The sequence below is a fragment of the Lepidochelys kempii genome, chromosome 23 (genome assembly GCF_965140285.1).
Source record: "Lepidochelys kempii isolate rLepKem1 chromosome 23, rLepKem1.hap1, whole genome shotgun sequence".
NCBI lineage: Eukaryota > Metazoa > Chordata > Testudines > Cheloniidae > Lepidochelys > Lepidochelys kempii.
The window spans coordinates 828,720-845,974 of record NC_136402.1 but is presented as its reverse complement, the minus strand read 5'-3'; the positions used below and the strand labels follow the sequence as shown (position 1 = coordinate 845,974).

Here is a 17,255-nt window from a genome sequence, read left to right as displayed (position 1 = left end):
CCCGACCGAGATCAGGGCCCCGTCGGGCCAGGCGCTGCCCAGACCCCGACCGAGATCAGGGCCCCGTCATGCCGGGCGCTGCCCAGACCCCGACCGAGATCAGGGCCCCGTCGGGCCGGGCGCTGCCCAGACCCCGACTGAGATCAGGGCCCCGTCATGCCGGGCGCTGCCCAGACCCCGACTGAGATCGGGGCCCCGTCATGCCGGGCGCTGCCCGGACCCCCACCGAGATCAGGGCCCCGTCATGCCGGGCGCTGCCCAGACCCCGACTGAGATCAGGGCCCCGTCACGCCGGGCGCTGCCCAGACCCCAACCGAGATCGGGGCCCCGGCGGGCCAGGCGCTGCCCAGACCCCGACCGAGATCAGGGCCCTGTAGGTGCTGGGCACTACCTAGACCCCAACCGAGATCAGGGCCCCGTCGGGCCGGGCGCTGCCCAGACCCCGACCGAGATCAGGGCCCCGTCACGCTGGGCGCTGCCCAAACCCCAACTGAGATCAGGGCCCTGTAGGTGCTGGGCACTACCTAGACCCCAACCGAGATCAGGGCCCCGTCGTGCCGGGCGCTGCCCAGACCCCGACCGAGATCAGGGCCCCGTCACGCTGGGCGCTGCCCAAACCCCAACCGAGATCGGGGCCCCATTGCGCCGGGTGCTGCCCAGACCCCAACTGAGATTGCGGCCCTGTCACGCCGGGCGCTGCCCAGACCCCGACCGAGATCAGGGCCCCGTCGGACCCAGAACAGCACAGTCCCTGCCTCAAAGACCTTACAAATACACATGAATCTTGCATGAGTTCAGGCACCAATTTCAGGCATTTGGGGCACCTTGGGCACCTGCGCTGGGCATTACAGGTGCCAGCAGGTGGGAAGCTGGACGGATACAGACCCTGAGACGTCTCTACCCAGCTGCGTGCGCACACACGCTCTCTCCGGGGAGCAGCAGGCTCCAGGCTGCGGTGGCCAGCCCAGGGTTCAGCAGGAAGCACCGGTTCCCAAAGCCGCTCGGGGCGTGTGACTCCGCGGTGACTTGTGTCAGCTTTGTGTTTCCGTCTGAAGGCTGCGGGGGGGAAGAGCCGTCCTGTAGCGACATGGCCCAGGATGTACCAGCCGGCCTGCGGTACGCAGGAGTGGCCGGGGGGCCGGGACGGAGGCAGCAGGGGCTCCTGGGGAAGGAGCTCACGGCTGAGGAGAGCTGGGTTCAGACCCTGGCTCTCCCAGGGGCTCCCCCAGTGACTAGGAGCAAGTCGCTGCCTCTCCCAGGCCCTCAGCTCCCATCGCCGCCGTGGGGAGAATGCGCCAGGGCTTTGGTGTTATGCCCGCCGTGCGCCGCACCAGGGGCCGTGCGCTGCACCAGGGGCCGTGCGCCGCACCAGGGGCCATGCGCCACACCAGGGGCCACACGGGAGGACTCCAGCACGCCCAGGGCAGCGACTCCCCCTGGGCTCCGAGTTCAATGGGGCGACTCTGGATTTGCCCTGCTGTTAAAACCCACATCCCCGGGGCCGACACAGACAAGCTCACACCAGTGCGGGGCCCGCAGGACTCCTGGGGGGCAGCAGCGGTGGCCTAACACCAACTGCCAGGGTCAGGGGCACCATTTCTGAGGTGTGTGGGAGGGGGTCCAGTGGCCAGAACGGGAGGCTGGGAGCCAGGATGCCTGGGTTCTCTCCCCAGCTCTGGGAGGGGAGTGCGGTCTGGTGGTCACGTTGGGGGGAGCTGGGAGCCAGGACGCCTGGGTTCTCTCCCTGGCTCTGGGAGGGGAGCGGGGTGTGGTGGTCACGGTGGGGGGGGCTTGGAGTCAGGACGCCTGGGTTCTCTCCCTGGCTCTGGGAGGGGAGCGGGGTCGGATGGTCACGGTGGGGGGGGGGGGGGGGGCTGGGAGCCAGGACGCCTGGGTTCTCCCCAGCGCCGGGATGCGAGGGGCCGGGGCCCAGCCACTCAGCGCGGCGGCTCGGAGCAGGCGCAGCAGTGCGGCCGGTTTCCAGGCGAAGTTGCGGCGGCAGAAGCCGCGTCCCCCGGTAACAGCGGCCGGGCCAACCAGGGAGCGGCGCCGGGCGGCGAATCCGTGCGGCCCGCCCGCGGGCGGCGATGGCTGGGACCGCCCGCTGCAGCCTCCCCCCGCCCCGTGCAGCCTCCGCCCGGCCCCCCGCTTCAGCCCCCCGCCCCCTCGTCTGTCTGTCCGCCCCCCCCGCTTCAGCCCCCCCCAGCAGCCTCCGCCCGCCCCCCCGCTTCAGCCCCCCGCCCCCCCGTCTGTCTGTCCGCCCCCCCGCTTCAGCCCCCCCCGCTTCAGCCCCCCCAGCAGCCTCCGCCCGGCCCCCCCAGCAGCCTCCGCCCGCCCCCCCGCTTCAGGCCCCCCCCCGCCCCCCAGCAGCCTCCCCCCCGCCCCGTGCAGCCTCCGCCCGGCCCCCCCGTCTGTCTGTCCGCCCCCCCGCTGCACCCTCCCCCCCCGTGTCTGTCTGTCTGTCCGCCCCCCCGCTGCACCCTCCCCCCGCCCCCCCCAGCAGCCTCCCCCCCGCCCCGTGCAGCCTCCGCCCGCCCCCCCCAGCAGCCTCCGCCCGCCCCCCCGCTTCAGCCCCCCCCCCGCCCCCCAGCAGCCTCCCCCCCGCCCCATGCAGCCTCCGCCCACCCCCCCCATGTCTGTCTGTCTGCCCGCCCCCCGTCTGTCTGTCTGCCCACCCCGTGCAGCCTCCGCCCGACTCCCCGTCTGTCTGTCCGCCCTCCCCGTGCAGCTTCCGCCCCACCCCCCATCTGTCTGTCCGTCCGATCCCCCTGTGTAGCCTCCGCCCGCCCCCCCGCGTCTGTCCATCCCCCCCGTGCAGCCTCCGCCTGCCCCCCCGTCTGTCTGTCCACCCCCCTGTGTCTGTCTGTCTGTCCCCCCATGCAGCCACCGCCCGCTCCCCAGTCTCTCTGTCCCCCCCGTGCAGCCTCTGCCTCCCCCCGTCTGTCTGTCCGCCCTCCCCGTGCAGCCTCCGCCCGCCCCCCCGTCTGTCTGTCCGTCCCCCCTGTGCAGCCTCCGCCCGCCCCCCGTCTGTCTGTCCGTCCCCCCCGTGCAGCCTCCGCCCGCCCCCCCGCGTCTGTCCGTCCGCCCCCCCATGCAGCCTCCGCCCGCCCCCGTCTGTCTGTCCGTGCCCCCGTGCAGCCTCCGCGTACCCCCCGTCTGTCTGTCCGCCCCCCGTGCAGCCTCCACCCGCCCCCCATGTCTGTCTGTCTGTCCCCCCTGTGCAGCCTCTGCCCACCCCCCGTGGCTGTCACCCCCATGCAGCCTCCGCCCACCCCCCATCTGTTTTTCCGTCCCCCTCCGTTCAGCCTCCTCCCGCCCCTCCCATGTCTGTCAGTCCCCCCTCGTGCAGCCTCCGCCTGACCCCCCTCTGTCTGTCTGTCCACCTGCCTGCCCCCGTCTGTCTGTCCCCCCGTGCAGCCTCTGCCCACCCCCCGTTCAGCCTCCGCCCGCCTGCCCCGTCTGTCTGTGTGTCCCCCCCGTGTCTGTCTGTCTGTCCGTCCCCCCCATTCAGCCTCCGCCCAGCTGCCCCCCCCGTCTGTCCGTCCGTCCCCTCCCCGGTGCAGCCTCCGCCTGCCCGCCCGTCTGTCTGTCTGTCCGTCCCCTGTGCAGCCTCCGCCTGCCCCCCCGTTCAGCCTCCACCCGCCTGCCCCCCGTCTGTCTGTGTGTCCCCCCATGTCTGTCTGTCTGTCCGTTCCCCCCCGTTCTGCCTCCGCCCGCCTGCCCCCCATCTGTCTGTCTGTCTGTCCGTCCCCTCCCCCGTGCAGCCTCCGCCCAACTCCCCGTCTGTCCGTCCGTCCCCCGTGCAGCCTCCACCCGCCCCTGTCTGTCTGTCCCGCCCCCATGTCCACCCCTGGTGCAGCCTCCGCCCACCCCCCGTCTGTCTGTCCGCCCCCCCGCCGTCTGTCTGTCCCCCCCGTGCAGCCTCTGCCTGCCCCCCGTCTGTCTGTCCGTCCCCCCCACTACAGCCTCCGCCCACCCCCCCGCCAGCCCCCATCTGTCTGTCCGTCCCCCCCGCTGCAGCCTCCGCCCGCCCACCCCGTCTTTCTGTCTTCCGCCCCCGCTGCAGCCTTCGCCCGCCCCCCCAGTCTGTCTGCCGGCCCCCCCATCTGTATGTCCGTGTCCCCCGCCCGCCCCCCGACTGTGTCTCTGGGAAGGACACATGGCCTCCCATGAGGCCACAATTGTGTTGTGAAGAGTGGAAGGGATGCCGGGCTGGGGCCGGGTCTCATGTCTGTGGCCAGGCACCGTGGGGAAGGGGGGTCCATGCGCCCCTCGGACTCCTGCCTGGAGGGCAGGGAGCAGAGAGAGCATCCCCCTCTGAGTGTGTGTGTCTCTCACACCCACCAATGCACAGACACAGGTCTGCACGTGAACTCACACGCAGACAGGTGTACAGGTGAACACACACACGAACGGGCAGACAGGCGTACAACACACGAATGTAAGCGCACACAGCCATACAGGTGAACACACACACGAACGGGCAGACAGGCGTACAACACACGAATGTAAGCGCACACAGCCATACAGGTGAACACACACACCAACGGGCAGACAGGCGTACAACACACGAATGTAAGCGCACACAGCCATACAGGTGAACACACACACGAACGGGCAGACAGGCGTACAACACACGAATGTAAGCGCACACAGCCATACAGGTGAACACACACACGAACGGGCAGACAGGCGTACAACACACGAATGTAAGCGCACACAGCCATACAGGTGAACACACACACGAACGGGCAGACAGGCGTACAACACACGAATGTAAGCGCACACAGCCATACAGGTGAACACACACACGAACGGGCAGACAGGCGTACAACACACGAATGTAAGTGACACAGCCGTACAGGTGAACACACACACCAACGGGCAGACAGGCATACAACACACGAATGTAAGTGACACAGCCATACAGGTGAACACACACACCAACGGGCAGACCGGCGTACAACACACGAATGTAAGCGCACACAGCCATACAGGTGAACACACACACCAACGGGCAGACAGGCGTACAACACACGAATGTAAGCGCACACAGCCATACAGGTGAACACACACACCAACGGGCAGACAGGCGTACAACACACAAATGTAAGTGACACAGCCGTACAGGTGAACACACACACCAACGGGCAGACAGGCGTACAACACACAAATGTAAGTGACACAGCCGTACAGGTGAACACACACACCAACGGGCAGACCGGCGTACAACACACGAATGTAAGCGCACACAGGTGAGCGCACACGCACTACGGCACAAGCACGGACAGGCATACAGGTGACCACGTGCACAGACCCTCATGCGCAGACACGCCCAGACAGGCGTGCGAGCGCACAAACACGGATGTTCCCACAGGCACATGCAGGAACGCACGTTAGTGCTCGCACACCCAAGGGGAACACACACTAGTGCACTGGGACAGATAGGCACACGCAGGAAAACAAACACGACTGCTCACGCCCACACCGAGCCTGGCTCCGGCTCTCCAGCTCTCCCCCGGCCTGGCAGGCGGGGCCCAGCCGGCCCCGGGCTCCCAGCACCCCCCCCTTGCAGCGCCTGACCTGCTGCCCACGCGGTGCACACGGGACACACACGCACCCGGGTCCGGCACAGACACTCTCAGACCCTGGAACAGAGGGGGATTGTGCTGGCTTGAATCCCCCACCCAGCTGGGCTCCCCGAGCCGCCCCCCTCCCTCCTGGCACCGAGCTGCCTCCAGGAGCCACCTTCATCTGCCCAGCCGCCCCCCCCCCCCCCGCCAGTCCTGGGCTCCTCCAAGCTCTGCCGTGCCCCTAACTCCCGACACGCAGCCCCCTGCTAGCCCAGACCTGGGCTTCCCCTCCCCCCACAGCTCTGCTGGTGCCCCTCAGTCTGGACGTGGGGCCTCTACTTTGTCGGGGGCTGCAGCCTGGGGATTGTCCGGGCTGCGGGGATTTCCCACCATGGGGCTAAGGGAAGGAAATTCCTGCTTTGGTGGGGAGGGGAGGGGCTGCCTCGCAGCTGCTGGAGGCTGAATCCCCTCCCCCCCGCCATGTGCCTAGAACAGGCTCAGAGTTGGGGAGCGCTCCCCAATGTGCCCCCCCCGCCCCGCGGGGACCCCTCTGAATGGGGAGCTTGGTCTCCCTGGCCCCAGGTCTGCAGCTGCAATAACAGGGATGGTTAGTGCTGTGGAATTGGGGTCCCCTGGGAACGGAGACCCAGCAAACTCATAGCATGTTCACCGCTTTGCATGCTCCTTGCATTCACTCACTGCATTGCACACACTCATATTGCATGCTCCTTCTGGTCAGATGGTGTGGCCCGCTGCCCCCTGGAGAGCTGTGGGGGGCAGGCACATCCTCCCCCTTATGCCCCTGGGGCAGCCTGCTGGTTGCATCAGCTATGGGGCCCGTGGGGAGAGACCCTGCGTGCAGCTCCTTCGCAGAGTTCTCTGGTTGCACCCAGGGGCCCAGGAGGAATAGTGGCCGGACATGGGGGACGGGGGCGCCCCCGGAGCAGCTCATCCCGGCAGCTGGGAATGCAGCTCCCCATCCCAGGTCTCCTCCGGTTGCCTCGCTTGAAGCCTCGGATGTACCCGCCCCAGGAGCTGGCGGGGAGCCCCGTACCCAGCTCTGATGGTGCCCTGCAGCCCCCGCCCACCCCCCATGATTCCCGTGGCTAATCATCCCAGCTCGGGGAAACGATCTGGTGCCACGAATCTGCTGAGCCCCAGCCAAATCGTTGTGACGGTGACCTAGATCTGGGGGTGTGAGCTCGGGCGGGCGGGCGAGGTCACCGCGCTCGCTGAGCCCCGGCGGGTGGGATGATTCATTGCTCTCCTGATGCGACCGGAGAGGCGGGACACGGAGCCGAGCCGGGGCCTGCGTTGTGGCAGCACGCGCCTGGACCAGCCGGCCCGTGGCCCCGGGGGCTGCGGGATCCCGTGCCGCGGAGGGGAGGCCCCGGCTCGGGCGCCCGAGCCAACAGGCAGGCTGGGCAGGCAGCAGGCCCCCTGGGCGTCCAGCCTGGCCAATCGCCGCCTCCCGTGCCAGCCGGGCCCCCGGGGAGCCCGCGTTAGTCACTCGCCCGAAGGAGGATGCTGACATCATGGCCTGTTTATTCCTCCCCACGAGCCGGTTCCCCGGTGGCCACACGTGCGCCCGGCGCCCCCCAGTGCGTCAGGCTGCTGCCAAGGTGAGTTTACCCAGCGACAGCGCCGGCCATTCAGCAGCTTCCCGGCTCACGTGACGCGATGCACGTGCGTGTGCGAGCGTGTGTGCGAGCGTGTGTGTGCTACCAGCACGCCCACCCCACGGGCCCACGGTCACTCAGACGGCGGCTGGAGCTGCTGGCTCAACTGGGACCGGCCCGGCTCAGCCGGGGGGCGGGGGCTTGTGCTCCCGGACGGACGGACGGTCGGACGGACAGCTCCTTTGGATGGACGAGGTCCCGCTCGGCTGATGGGATAGGGGAGCTGCATTCCCAGCTGGCGCAGGCTCCGCTCCCCCCTTCCCCAAATCATCCTGGGCAGCCCCTCCTTCCCCCCCCCCCCCGCAAAGGGCTCGTTTTAAAACGCACCAGTGACTGCAAACGGCCCTGGCCTGTGTCAGGGTAGCCGGGACCCCTGGCCGAGTCTGACTCCTACCCTCAGTGGGGCCCGCTTCTCCCCAGCACCGCAGCCTGGGCCCAATTCTGCCCTGCCCAGAGTGGGAACGTTTTACACCCGGTTCGTGCTGGCCCCAGACCTGGGCACAATGGGTATGAAATTCTCTGGGCCAGCAGAGAATCCTGCACACGAGGTGCCAGGCAGAAAGCAGCCAGAGTCAGGTGCCTGTGAGAAGGAACAATTCCCTGCTCCAACTGGGGGTCTTCAACCGAGATCAGGGCCCCGTCGTGCCGGGCACTACCCAGACCCCGACCAAGAACAGGGCCCCATCGCGCCGGGCGCTACCCAGACCCCGACCGAGATCAGGGCCCCGTCACGCTGGGCGCTGCCCAGACCCCAGCCAAGATCAGGCCCCGTCGCGCCGGGCGCTGCCCAGACCCCAACCGAGATCAGGGCCCCGTCGCGCTGGGCGCTGCCCAGACCCCAGCCAAGATCAGGACCCCATCGCGCCGGGCGCTGCCCAGACCCCGACCGAGAACAGGGCCCCGTCGTGCCGGGCGCTGCCCAGACCCCGACCGAGATCAGGGCCCCGTCGCGCCGGTCGCTGCCCAGACCCCAGCCAAGATCAGGGCCCCGTCGCGCTGGGCGCTGCCCAGACCCCGACCGAGATCAGGGCCCCGTCGTGCCGGGCGCTGCCCAGACCCCGACCAAGATCAGGGCCCCGTCGTGCCGGGCGCTGCCCAGACCCCGACCGAGATCAGGGCCCCGTCGTGCCGGGCGCTGCCCAGACCCCAGCCAAGATCAGGGCCCTGTTGCGCCGGGCACTGCCCAGACCCCGACCAAGAACAGGGCCCAGTCTAAATGGACAAAGGGTCGGTGGGGAAACCGAGGCACAGAGCAGCGACGTGGCTTGCGGAAGGTCTCCCAGCTGGTCAAAGGCAAGACTCCCAACTCTCTGCCCGAGCCACTACGGTGCCCTCTCGGCTCCCATCCTGGAGCCTGTAACTGCCCCTTTGGCCAGGTCCTTCGGGCCGGCCGGGCGGCATTCACCTCTGCTGCAGAGCGGGGCCCTCATGTCATTGCCACGGCGATGACACCCGCCTCCCGCCAACTGCTGTCACCCGAGCCACCCGCAGCCCTCCAAAAAGCCCCTGAAAATGAGCTCACCGGGAGCGTGAGATCAACACGCCGGAAACCACCCGCTGATTCAACTTCCATCCAGGTGGCGGCTGTGGCTGGGGGCTGCTGGCCCACGAGGGCAGGACGCCCCGTTCGCAGGCGTGGCTGAAAGCAGAACGCGGCAGCAGCCTGGAGCGAACGTGACCAGTGTCAGACCGGGAGTTTGGGGGCACCAGCCCCATGGGGTGGGGTCCTTGCGGGGAGGGAACAGGAGACGCAGTTTATAACTGAGACTGCCCAAGAGGTACAGGGGGCCCCTCCCGTGCTGACCCTCCCCTTAGCCCCAGCCCTGCCCAGAGTCCAAGGGCTCTGCACCCTGCTTCCTCACTGACACCAGGCCCCTAATTTACCCACTAGCCTCCACTCCCCTCCCAGAGCCAGGGATAGAACCCAGGAGTCCTGGCCCCTGATCCCACCCTGTGACCCCCCCAGCTCTAACCCACTAAACCCCACTCCTATCCTAGAGCCTGGGATAGAACCCAGGAGTCCTGGCCCCTGATCCCACCCTGTGACCCCCCCAGCTCTAACCCACTAAACCCCACTCCTATCCTAGAGCCTGGGATAGAACCCAGGAGTCCTGGCTCCCGGCCCCACCCCACGACCCCCCAGCTCTAACCCACCGGCCCCCACTCCCCTCCTTTCACACCCACTTTACACTGGTGCAAACAGCTGCCCGAGGGGCAAGGCAGCTGGGACCCGGCGCCCAGAAGAGGCCAGGGGGTGCGGCACGTCCTGGTGGGGTGCCGGGGGGCCAGGGCTGCCGAGGAGACGTCCCTCGCACCAGAGGCTGGCAGCCGCCCGTGGACGGACCCGTCGCTCTGACCCAGGGCAGGAAGGGGGGGTCGGGTGGACAGACCTTTACGCCCCCGGCCCCCCGGCCCATTCCTCCTGCAGACCCCTTGCGGGCTGGGGCGCAAGGAGTCACTTTGGCTGTCGTGTCGTGTTGTCTCCCCGAACCCGCCGGCCCAGCCCCACGTGGACCCCCAACCCTGCTGCGTGCCCCATCTCCATCTCCCTCGCTGACCCTGCACAGACCCCCATGTCCCTGGGTCTCCACACCCTGGTCTGCCCTGCCCCTGTCCTGTGCCCTGAACCCTGCTCTGCCCCCCTTGTCCTTCTTCTGTGCCCCGAACCCTGCTCAGCCTCTGTTCTGTGCCCTGAACCCCACTCTGCCCCGCCCTGTGCCCCTGCTCTGTGCCCCGAACCCCACTCTGCCCTGCCCCTTGTCCCTGTTCTGTGCTCTGAACCCCACTCTGCCCCACCCCGTGCCCCTGTTCTGTGCCCCGACCCCCGCTCTGCCCCTGTCCTGTGCCCCGAACCCCGCTCTGCCCCCCTTGTCCCTGTTCTGTGCCCCGAACCCCGCTCTGCCCCCCTTGTCCCTGTTCTGTGCCCCGAACCCCGCTCTGCCCCCCTTGTCCCTGTTCTGTGCCCCGAACCCTGCTCTGCCCCCCTTGTCCTTCTTCTGTGCCCCGAACCCTGCTCAGCCTCTGTTCTGTGCCCTGAACCCCACTCTGCCCCGCCCTGTGCCCCTGCTCTGTGCCCCGACCCCCGCTCTGCCCTGCCCCTTGTCCCTGTTCTGTGCTCTGAACCCCGCTCTGCCCCACCCCGTGCCCCTGTTCTGTGCCCCGACCCCCGCTCTGCCCCCCTTGTCCCTGTTCTGTGCCCCGAACCCCACTCTGCCCCACCCCGGGCCCCTGTTCTGTGCCCCGACCCCCGCTCTGCCCCTGTTCTGTGCCCCGAACCCCACTCTGCCCCACCCCGGGCCCCTGTTCTGTGCCCCGACCCCCGCTCTGCCCCTGTTCTGTGCCCCGAACCCCACTCTGCCCCACCCCGGGCCCCTGTTCTGTGCCCCGACCCCCGCTCTGCCCCTGTTCTGTGCCCCGAACCCCGCTCTGTCCCCCTTGTCCCTGTTCTGTGCCCCGACCCCCGCTCTGCCCCTGTTCTGTGCCCCGAACCCCACTCTGCCCCTGTTCTGTGCCCCGACCCCCGCTCTGCCCCTGTTCTGTGCCCCGAACCCCGCTCTGCCCCGCCCCGTGCCCCTGCTCTGTGCCCCGAACCCCACTCTGCCCCGCCCCGTGCCCCTGTTCTGTGCCCCGACCCCCGCTCTGCCCCCCTTGTCCCTGTTCTGTGCCCCGAACCCCGCTCTGCCCCCCTTGTCCCTGTTCTGTGCCCCGACCCCCGCTCTGCCCCCCTTGTCCCTGTTCTGTGCCCTGACCCTGTCTCCCTCCCCCACTCTGACCTCTGACCCCCCCCAGCTCTCTGATTAACGCCGCCGGTTCCACTTGGCTGCGCTCCCCCCCAGCAGCTGAGACTCCCCCCCCCCAGCCGGGCTCTCATTGGTGCGAGCTGCTCCCGGCGCAGCCAATAAGCGAGCAGCAGGGAGCCTGTCACCAAAGGAACAAGGGCCACGTGCGGCTGCGGGGCGTCTGCTCCCAATTCCCCCGCGCCCAGCCTTGGAGCGGGGGCTGCATCCCTCCCCCTCCCCCACTGCACCCCCAGAGCCCCCCAGCCTTGGAGCGGGGGCTGCATCCCTCCCCCTCTGCACCCCCAGAGCCCCCCAGCCTTGGAGCGGGGGCTGCATCCCTCCCCCTCCCCCACTGCACCCCCAGAGCCCCCCAGCCTTGGAGCGGGGGCTGCATCCCTCCCCCTCCCCCACTGCACCCCCAGAGCCCCCCAGCCTTGGAGCGGGGGCTGCATCCCTCCCCCTCCCCCACTGCACCCCCAGAGCCCCCCAGCCTTGGAGCGGGGGCTGCATCCCTCCCCCTCCCCCACTGCACCCCCAGAGCCCCCCAGCCTTGGAGCGGGGGCTGCATCCCTCCCCCTCCCCCACTGCACCCCCAGAGCCCCCCAGCCTTGGAGCGGGGGCTGCATCCCTCCCCCTCCCCCACTGCACCCCCAGAGCCCCCCAGCCTTGGAGCGGGGGCTGCATCCCTCCCCCTCCCCCACTGCAGCCCCAGAGCCCCCCAGCCTTGGAGCGGGGGCTGCATCCCTCCCCCTCCCCCACTGCAGCCCCAGAGCCCCCCAGCCTTGGAGCGGGGGCTGCATCCCTCCCCCTCCCCCACTGCACCCCCAGAGCCCCCCAGCCTTGGAGCGGAGGGTGCATCCCTCCCCCTCCCCCACTGCACCCTCAGAGCCCCCCAGCCTTAGAGGGGGGGCTGCATCCCTCCCCCTCCCCCACTGCACCCCCAGAGCCTCCCAGCCTTAGAGCGGGGGGTGCATCCCTCCCCCATTGCACCCCCAGAGCCCCCCAGCCTTAGAGCGGGGACTGCATCCCTCCCCCTCCCCCATTGCACCCCCAGAGCCCCCCAGCCTTAGAGGGGGGGCTGCATCCCTCCCCCTCCACCAGAGCCCCCCAGGCTTAGGGCGGGGGCAGGCAGGGCTGAGCCTGGTATCCCAGATTATCCCGCCTCCCTCCAGCGCCTGGCCCAGCGGGGGGGCAGCAGCTGTTTGTCCCACACATCTGGCAGCCCTGGTGTTCGGGAGCCAAGCCCACCTGGCGGCAGGACAAGGCCAGGTCACGGGCGGCTGTGGCTAATCCCCTGGCTCTGCAGAGCAGGGCAGAGGAAGCCTCAGCCCACTGAGCCAGCAGCCAGAGCTCCCTGGGGGGCCTGGGGTGTGTCCCCCCAGGTTGGGGTGGGGAGCGAGGGAGGGGGGTGAGTTTATCAGGGAAAGCCCCTGCTCCCTGCTGTCCCATCTCGGGGTCTATGGGGTGGGGGGAGTTAGAGCAGCCGAGCCCGGTGCTGGGGGATGCTCTATTGCTTCCTCGGGGCCTTTCCCCCCAGGCCTGTAGGGGCCCCACCGGGGTCAGTCTGGCACCACCGTGGCATGGCCAAGGCTCCCAGCACTGATGCAACCAAGCACCACACGCATAGCCCCCCCCGCCGCCGACATGCAGCCTCCTCTGGGGTGAAGCGCCCCCGCTGCTTAACAGCTGCACAAGGACCCCTCAGCTCGTGCTGAGATGCAGCCACCTCTGGGGTGGGGCACAGGGGCTGTTTATACAGGGACCCCTCGCCCGGTGCTGAGATGTGGCTGCCTCTGACCCTGCCCCGGGCAGCCCCACTCAGTGCCCCCGTTTGGAAGCCAGCCCGGGCCCAACCAGTGGCTGCCAAAGGGAGTGAATCTGGGTTCTCGCAGGGCGGGCTCTGAACGCGCCACCTGGCAACGGTGGCAGATGGGAGCCTGGGCTCGTATTCGCAGGACACCTGGGTTCCGTTCCCGGCTCTCGCCGGGTGAGCTCGTCTCTGGGCCTCAGAGCCCCCCCGTAATGGGGCTGATGAGCCTCCCCCGTCAGTTTGGGTTGTGGGGCAGGGCCCCCCTCTCCCTCTGGGCCTGTGCACGGGGCATGGAGAAAACGGCTGGCGGGGGGAAAGGAAAGGTTCTGGTGCCCAGGTGAGCCGCTGCCAAGGTCTCAGAGGTCTGCCGAGGTCTACCACCCCATTCCTGCGGCTGGGCAGGGGGGTCTCAGGCTGGACACTGAGCCCCCTGCCCCGGCAGCTCCTACGCGCTGCGGTGGCAGGAGGGGCCGGTGGGTGCCCTGGGCAGGGCGCAGGGGCAGAGGTGCTGGCCTCGGGCACCAGGGCACCTGGGGGGTTCCCGTGCTTGGGTGGGGTGCACCCAGCCCTCCCTTTGGGGGCTTGCTGCGGGGGGGGCCTGGCTTCACCCCCCACCCCACCCCACCCCACCCTGCTCTGGGGCCACACTCCTGACCTTCCACCCTGGGTGAGTTCTTCCCCCTATAAATCAGTGACTATCCCTCCCCCGTGGCACCCCCCCCACACAACTGGTCCAGCCCTCTTCTCCATCTGTGTTGCCCAGGCAGCGGCAGCCAATCGGTGCCCACGAGCCCAGCAGGAAGAGCAGCTGCCGTGGAAACAAGAGCTGGATGCTGCGCAGGGTGAAGCTGGCAACACCCTCACGGGGCTGGCAGGGGCGTGCAGCTCACTGCAGCGGGGCCCCTGGGGCTGCTCGGCTCCACATCGCTCCGGCATCCCGGGCCACCAGCAGGGACAGAAAGGTCCCCAAGAAACAAACTCCCTCTTGGGGAGACCCGAACCCCTCACATAGGGAGCGATACACAGGGGGGCTCCATGCAGGGGCTGCAGGTCGGGGGTGAGGGGCACCGGCAGAGCTGGGGGGGGAGCCGGGGGCTGGGACAGCAGGGGCTGCAGGTCGGGGGTGAGGGGCACCGGCAGAGCTGGGGGGGGTGCAGGGCTGGGACAGCAGGGGCTGCAGGTCGGGGGTGAGGGGCACCGGCAGAGCTGGGGGGGGTGCAGGGCTGGGACAGCAGGGGCTGCAGGTCGGGGTGAGGGGCACCGGCAGAGCTGGGGGGGGAGCTGGGGGCTCGGACAGCAGGGGCTGCAGGTCGGGGGTGAGGGGCACCGGCAGAGCTGGGGGGGGGGTGCAGGGCTGGGACAGCAGGGGCTGCAGGTCGGGGGTGAGGGGCACCAGCAGAGTTGGGGGGGGAGCCGGGGGCTGGGACAGCAGGGGCTGCAGGTCGGGGGTGAGGGGCACCAGCAGAGTTGGGGGGGGAGCCGGGGGCTGGGACAGCAGGGGCTGCAGGTCGGGGTGAGGGGCACCGGCAGAGCTGGGGGGGGAGCTGGGGGCTCGGACAGCAGGGGCTGCAGGTCGGGGGTGAGGGGCACCGGCAGAGCTGGGGGGGAGCCGGGGGCTGGGACAGCACGGGCTGCAGGTCGGGGGTGAGGGGCACCGGCAGAGCTGGGGGGGAGCCGGGGGCTGGGACAGCAGGGGCTGCAGGTCGGGGTGAGGGGCACCGGCAGAGTTGGGGGGGGAGCCGGGGGCTGGGACAGCAGGGGCTGCAGGTCGGGGGTGAGGGGCACCGGCAGAGCTGGGGGGGGTGCAGGGCTGGGACAGCAGGGGCTGCAGGTCGGGGTGAGGGGCACCGGCAGAGCTGGAGGGGGAGCCGGGGGCTGGGACAGCAGGGGCTGCAGGTCGGGGGTGAGGGGCACCGGCAGAGCTGGGGGGGGGTGCAGGGCTGGGACAGCAGGGGCTGCAGGTCGGGGGTGAGGGGCACCGGCAGAGCTGGGGGGGAGCCGGGGGCTGGGACAGCACGGGCTGCAGGTCGGGGGTGAGGGGCACCGGCAGAGCTGGGGGGGAGCCGGGGGCTGGGACAGCAGGGGCTGCAGGTCGGGGTGAGGGGCACCGGCAGAGTTGGGGGGGGGAGCCGGGGGCTGGGACAGCAGGGGCTGCAGGTCGGGGTGAGGGGCACCGGCAGAGCTGGGGGGGGTGCAGGGCTGGGACAGCAGGGGCTGCAGGTCGGGGTGAGGGGCACCGGCAGAGCTGGGGGGGGAGCCGGGGGCTGGGACAGCAGGGGCTGCAGGTCGGGGGTGAGGGGCACCGGCAGAGCTGGGGGGGGTGCAGGGCTGGGACAGCAGGGGCTGCAGGTTGGGGTGAGGGGCACCGGCAGAGCTGGGGGGGGAGCCAGGGGCTGGGACAGCAGGGGCTGCAGGTCGGGGGTGAGGGGCACCGGCAGAGTTGGGGGGGAAGCCGGGGGCTGGGACAGCAGGGGCTGCAGGTCGGGGTGAGGGGCACCGGCAGAGCTGGGGGGAGCCGGGGGCTGGGACAGCAGGGGCTGCAGGTCGGGGTGAGGGGCACCGGCAGAGCTGGGGGGGAGCCGGGGGCTGGGACAGCAGGGGCTGCAGGTCGGGGTGAGGGGCACCGGCAGAGCTGGGGGGGGAGCCGGGGGCTGGGACAGCAGGGGCTGCAGGTCGGGGTGAGGGGCACCGGCAGAGCTATGTGGGGTGCGGAGCTCAGGGCTGGGATATTAGGCAGGGCCCGATTAACACAGGGGCTTCAGGGGCTGCAGCCCAGGGCCTCGGGCTAAGGGGGCCCCATGGGCCGGATGTGGCCCGCTGCTTCTTTTCACGCAGCCCGCAGCAAGTCTCCGCGCCGCGGGCCAGACACCGGTCCCCGAGCCTCAGTGCCCCCCCCCGGGCCTGGAGCTGCAAGCGCCAGCTCGCTGATGTGCCCCTGCAGCCCCCGGCGAGGGGCATCCAGGGTATCTCTGTGTGCTGTGCCCGCCCCCAGCACCAGCTCCGCAGCTCCCATTGGCCGGCTACTGCCTGTGTGCACGGGCAGAGCCACCTGGCCCCTCTGCCTAGGACCCGGACTTGCCGGCTACCTCGGGGAGCTGAGCGGTGTGGGGCCAGGGCCGGCAGGGATCCTGCCTTAGCCCTGCCGCGCTGCTGACCGGGAGCTGCCCAAGGTAAGCGCCTCCCAGCCGGAGCTGCACCCCAACCCCCTCCTGCACCCCAACCCCCTACTCCAGCCCAGAGCCCATTCCTGCACCCAAGCCCCCAGAGGCCCCACAAAATCTAATAGCCCCAAGGCCCACAGGAGAGTTAATCCAGCCCTGATAGCCGGGGGCAGCAGGTTGGGAGTGAGGGGCGCCGGCAGAGCTGTGTGGAGTCAGGAGCTCAGGGCTGGGGCAGCAGGGGCTGCAGGTCAGGATTAAGGGGCACCGGCAGAGCTGGTGGGGTTGGGCTAAAGCCCAGCACTTGTTCCTTTTGGGGGGCCCTTTTCACTATTTAACCCAGATGCCCCTTTAGGGCAGAGCGCGCGGCTCCCGGGCTCCCACCCAAGCGCTGAGCTGGGCCTGAGGGCCCTGGCGCTTCTGCAGGACACTGCTCAGGGCCCCAGCTCAGACCTGCTCCCAGCTGGAGCATCCTGCGTCCCTCCCCGCCTGGCTCCCTGCTAGGGCAGCTCCCTGGCTGCCTTTGCTGGCTCTCAGCACCGGCCCACGGGCTCCATCTAGCGGGCTCTGTAGGAGCCGGCAGGGTCGCAGGGCCGCGGCCATCATTCTGGGCTGTATTAGCAGGAGTGTTGCAAGCCAGACACGAGAAGTAATTCTTCCACTCTACTCCGCGCCGATTCGGCCTCAGCTGGAGGACGGTGTCCAGTTGTGGGCGCTGCATGGCAGGAAAGATGTGGACAAACTGGAGAAAGTCCAGAGAAGAGCAACAAACATGATGATAGGTCTAGAAAACCTGACCTGGGAGGGAAGAAAACCTGGATTTGTGCTGGAAATGGCCCAACCTGATGATCACTTTAGATAAGCTATTACCAGCAGGACAGTGGGGTGGGAGGAGGTATTTTTTCATATTCTCTGTGTATATATAAAGTCTGCTGCAGTTTCCACGGTATGCATCCGATGAAGTGAGCTGTAGCTCACGAAAGCTCATGCTCAAATAAATTGGTTAGTCTCTAAGGTGCCACAAGTCCTCCTTTTCTTTTTGCGAATACAGACTAACACGGTTGTTACTCTGAAAACTGAAAAAACTGGGTTTGTTTAGTCTGAAGAAGACTGAGAGGGGACATGAGAACAGTTTTCAAGGACATAAAAGTTTGTTACAAGGAGGAGGGAGAAAAATTGTTCTCCGTAAGGCTCTGAGGACAGGCCAAGAAGCAACGGGCTTAAATTGTAGCCGGGGCAGTTTAGGTTGGACATGA

The 17,255-nt window shown here is 69.0% G+C and overlaps 1 protein-coding gene across 1 annotated transcript; it reads right to left on the bottom strand.

Moving 5' to 3' along the window:
* Nucleotides 1-8,779: 8,779 nt before the first annotated feature.
* Nucleotides 8,780-13,777, bottom strand: LOC144929786 (uncharacterized). Its single transcript, XM_078850348.1, has 3 exons — nt 13,732-13,777; nt 9,437-10,515; nt 8,780-8,979 (listed from the first exon to the last, which is right to left on the bottom strand). The coding sequence occupies exons 1-3, from the start codon at nt 13,775-13,777 to the stop codon at nt 8,815-8,817; spliced, it is 1,290 nt and encodes a 429-aa protein (XP_078706474.1). The 3' UTR covers nt 8,780-8,814.
* Nucleotides 13,778-17,255: the final 3,478 nt, after the last annotated feature.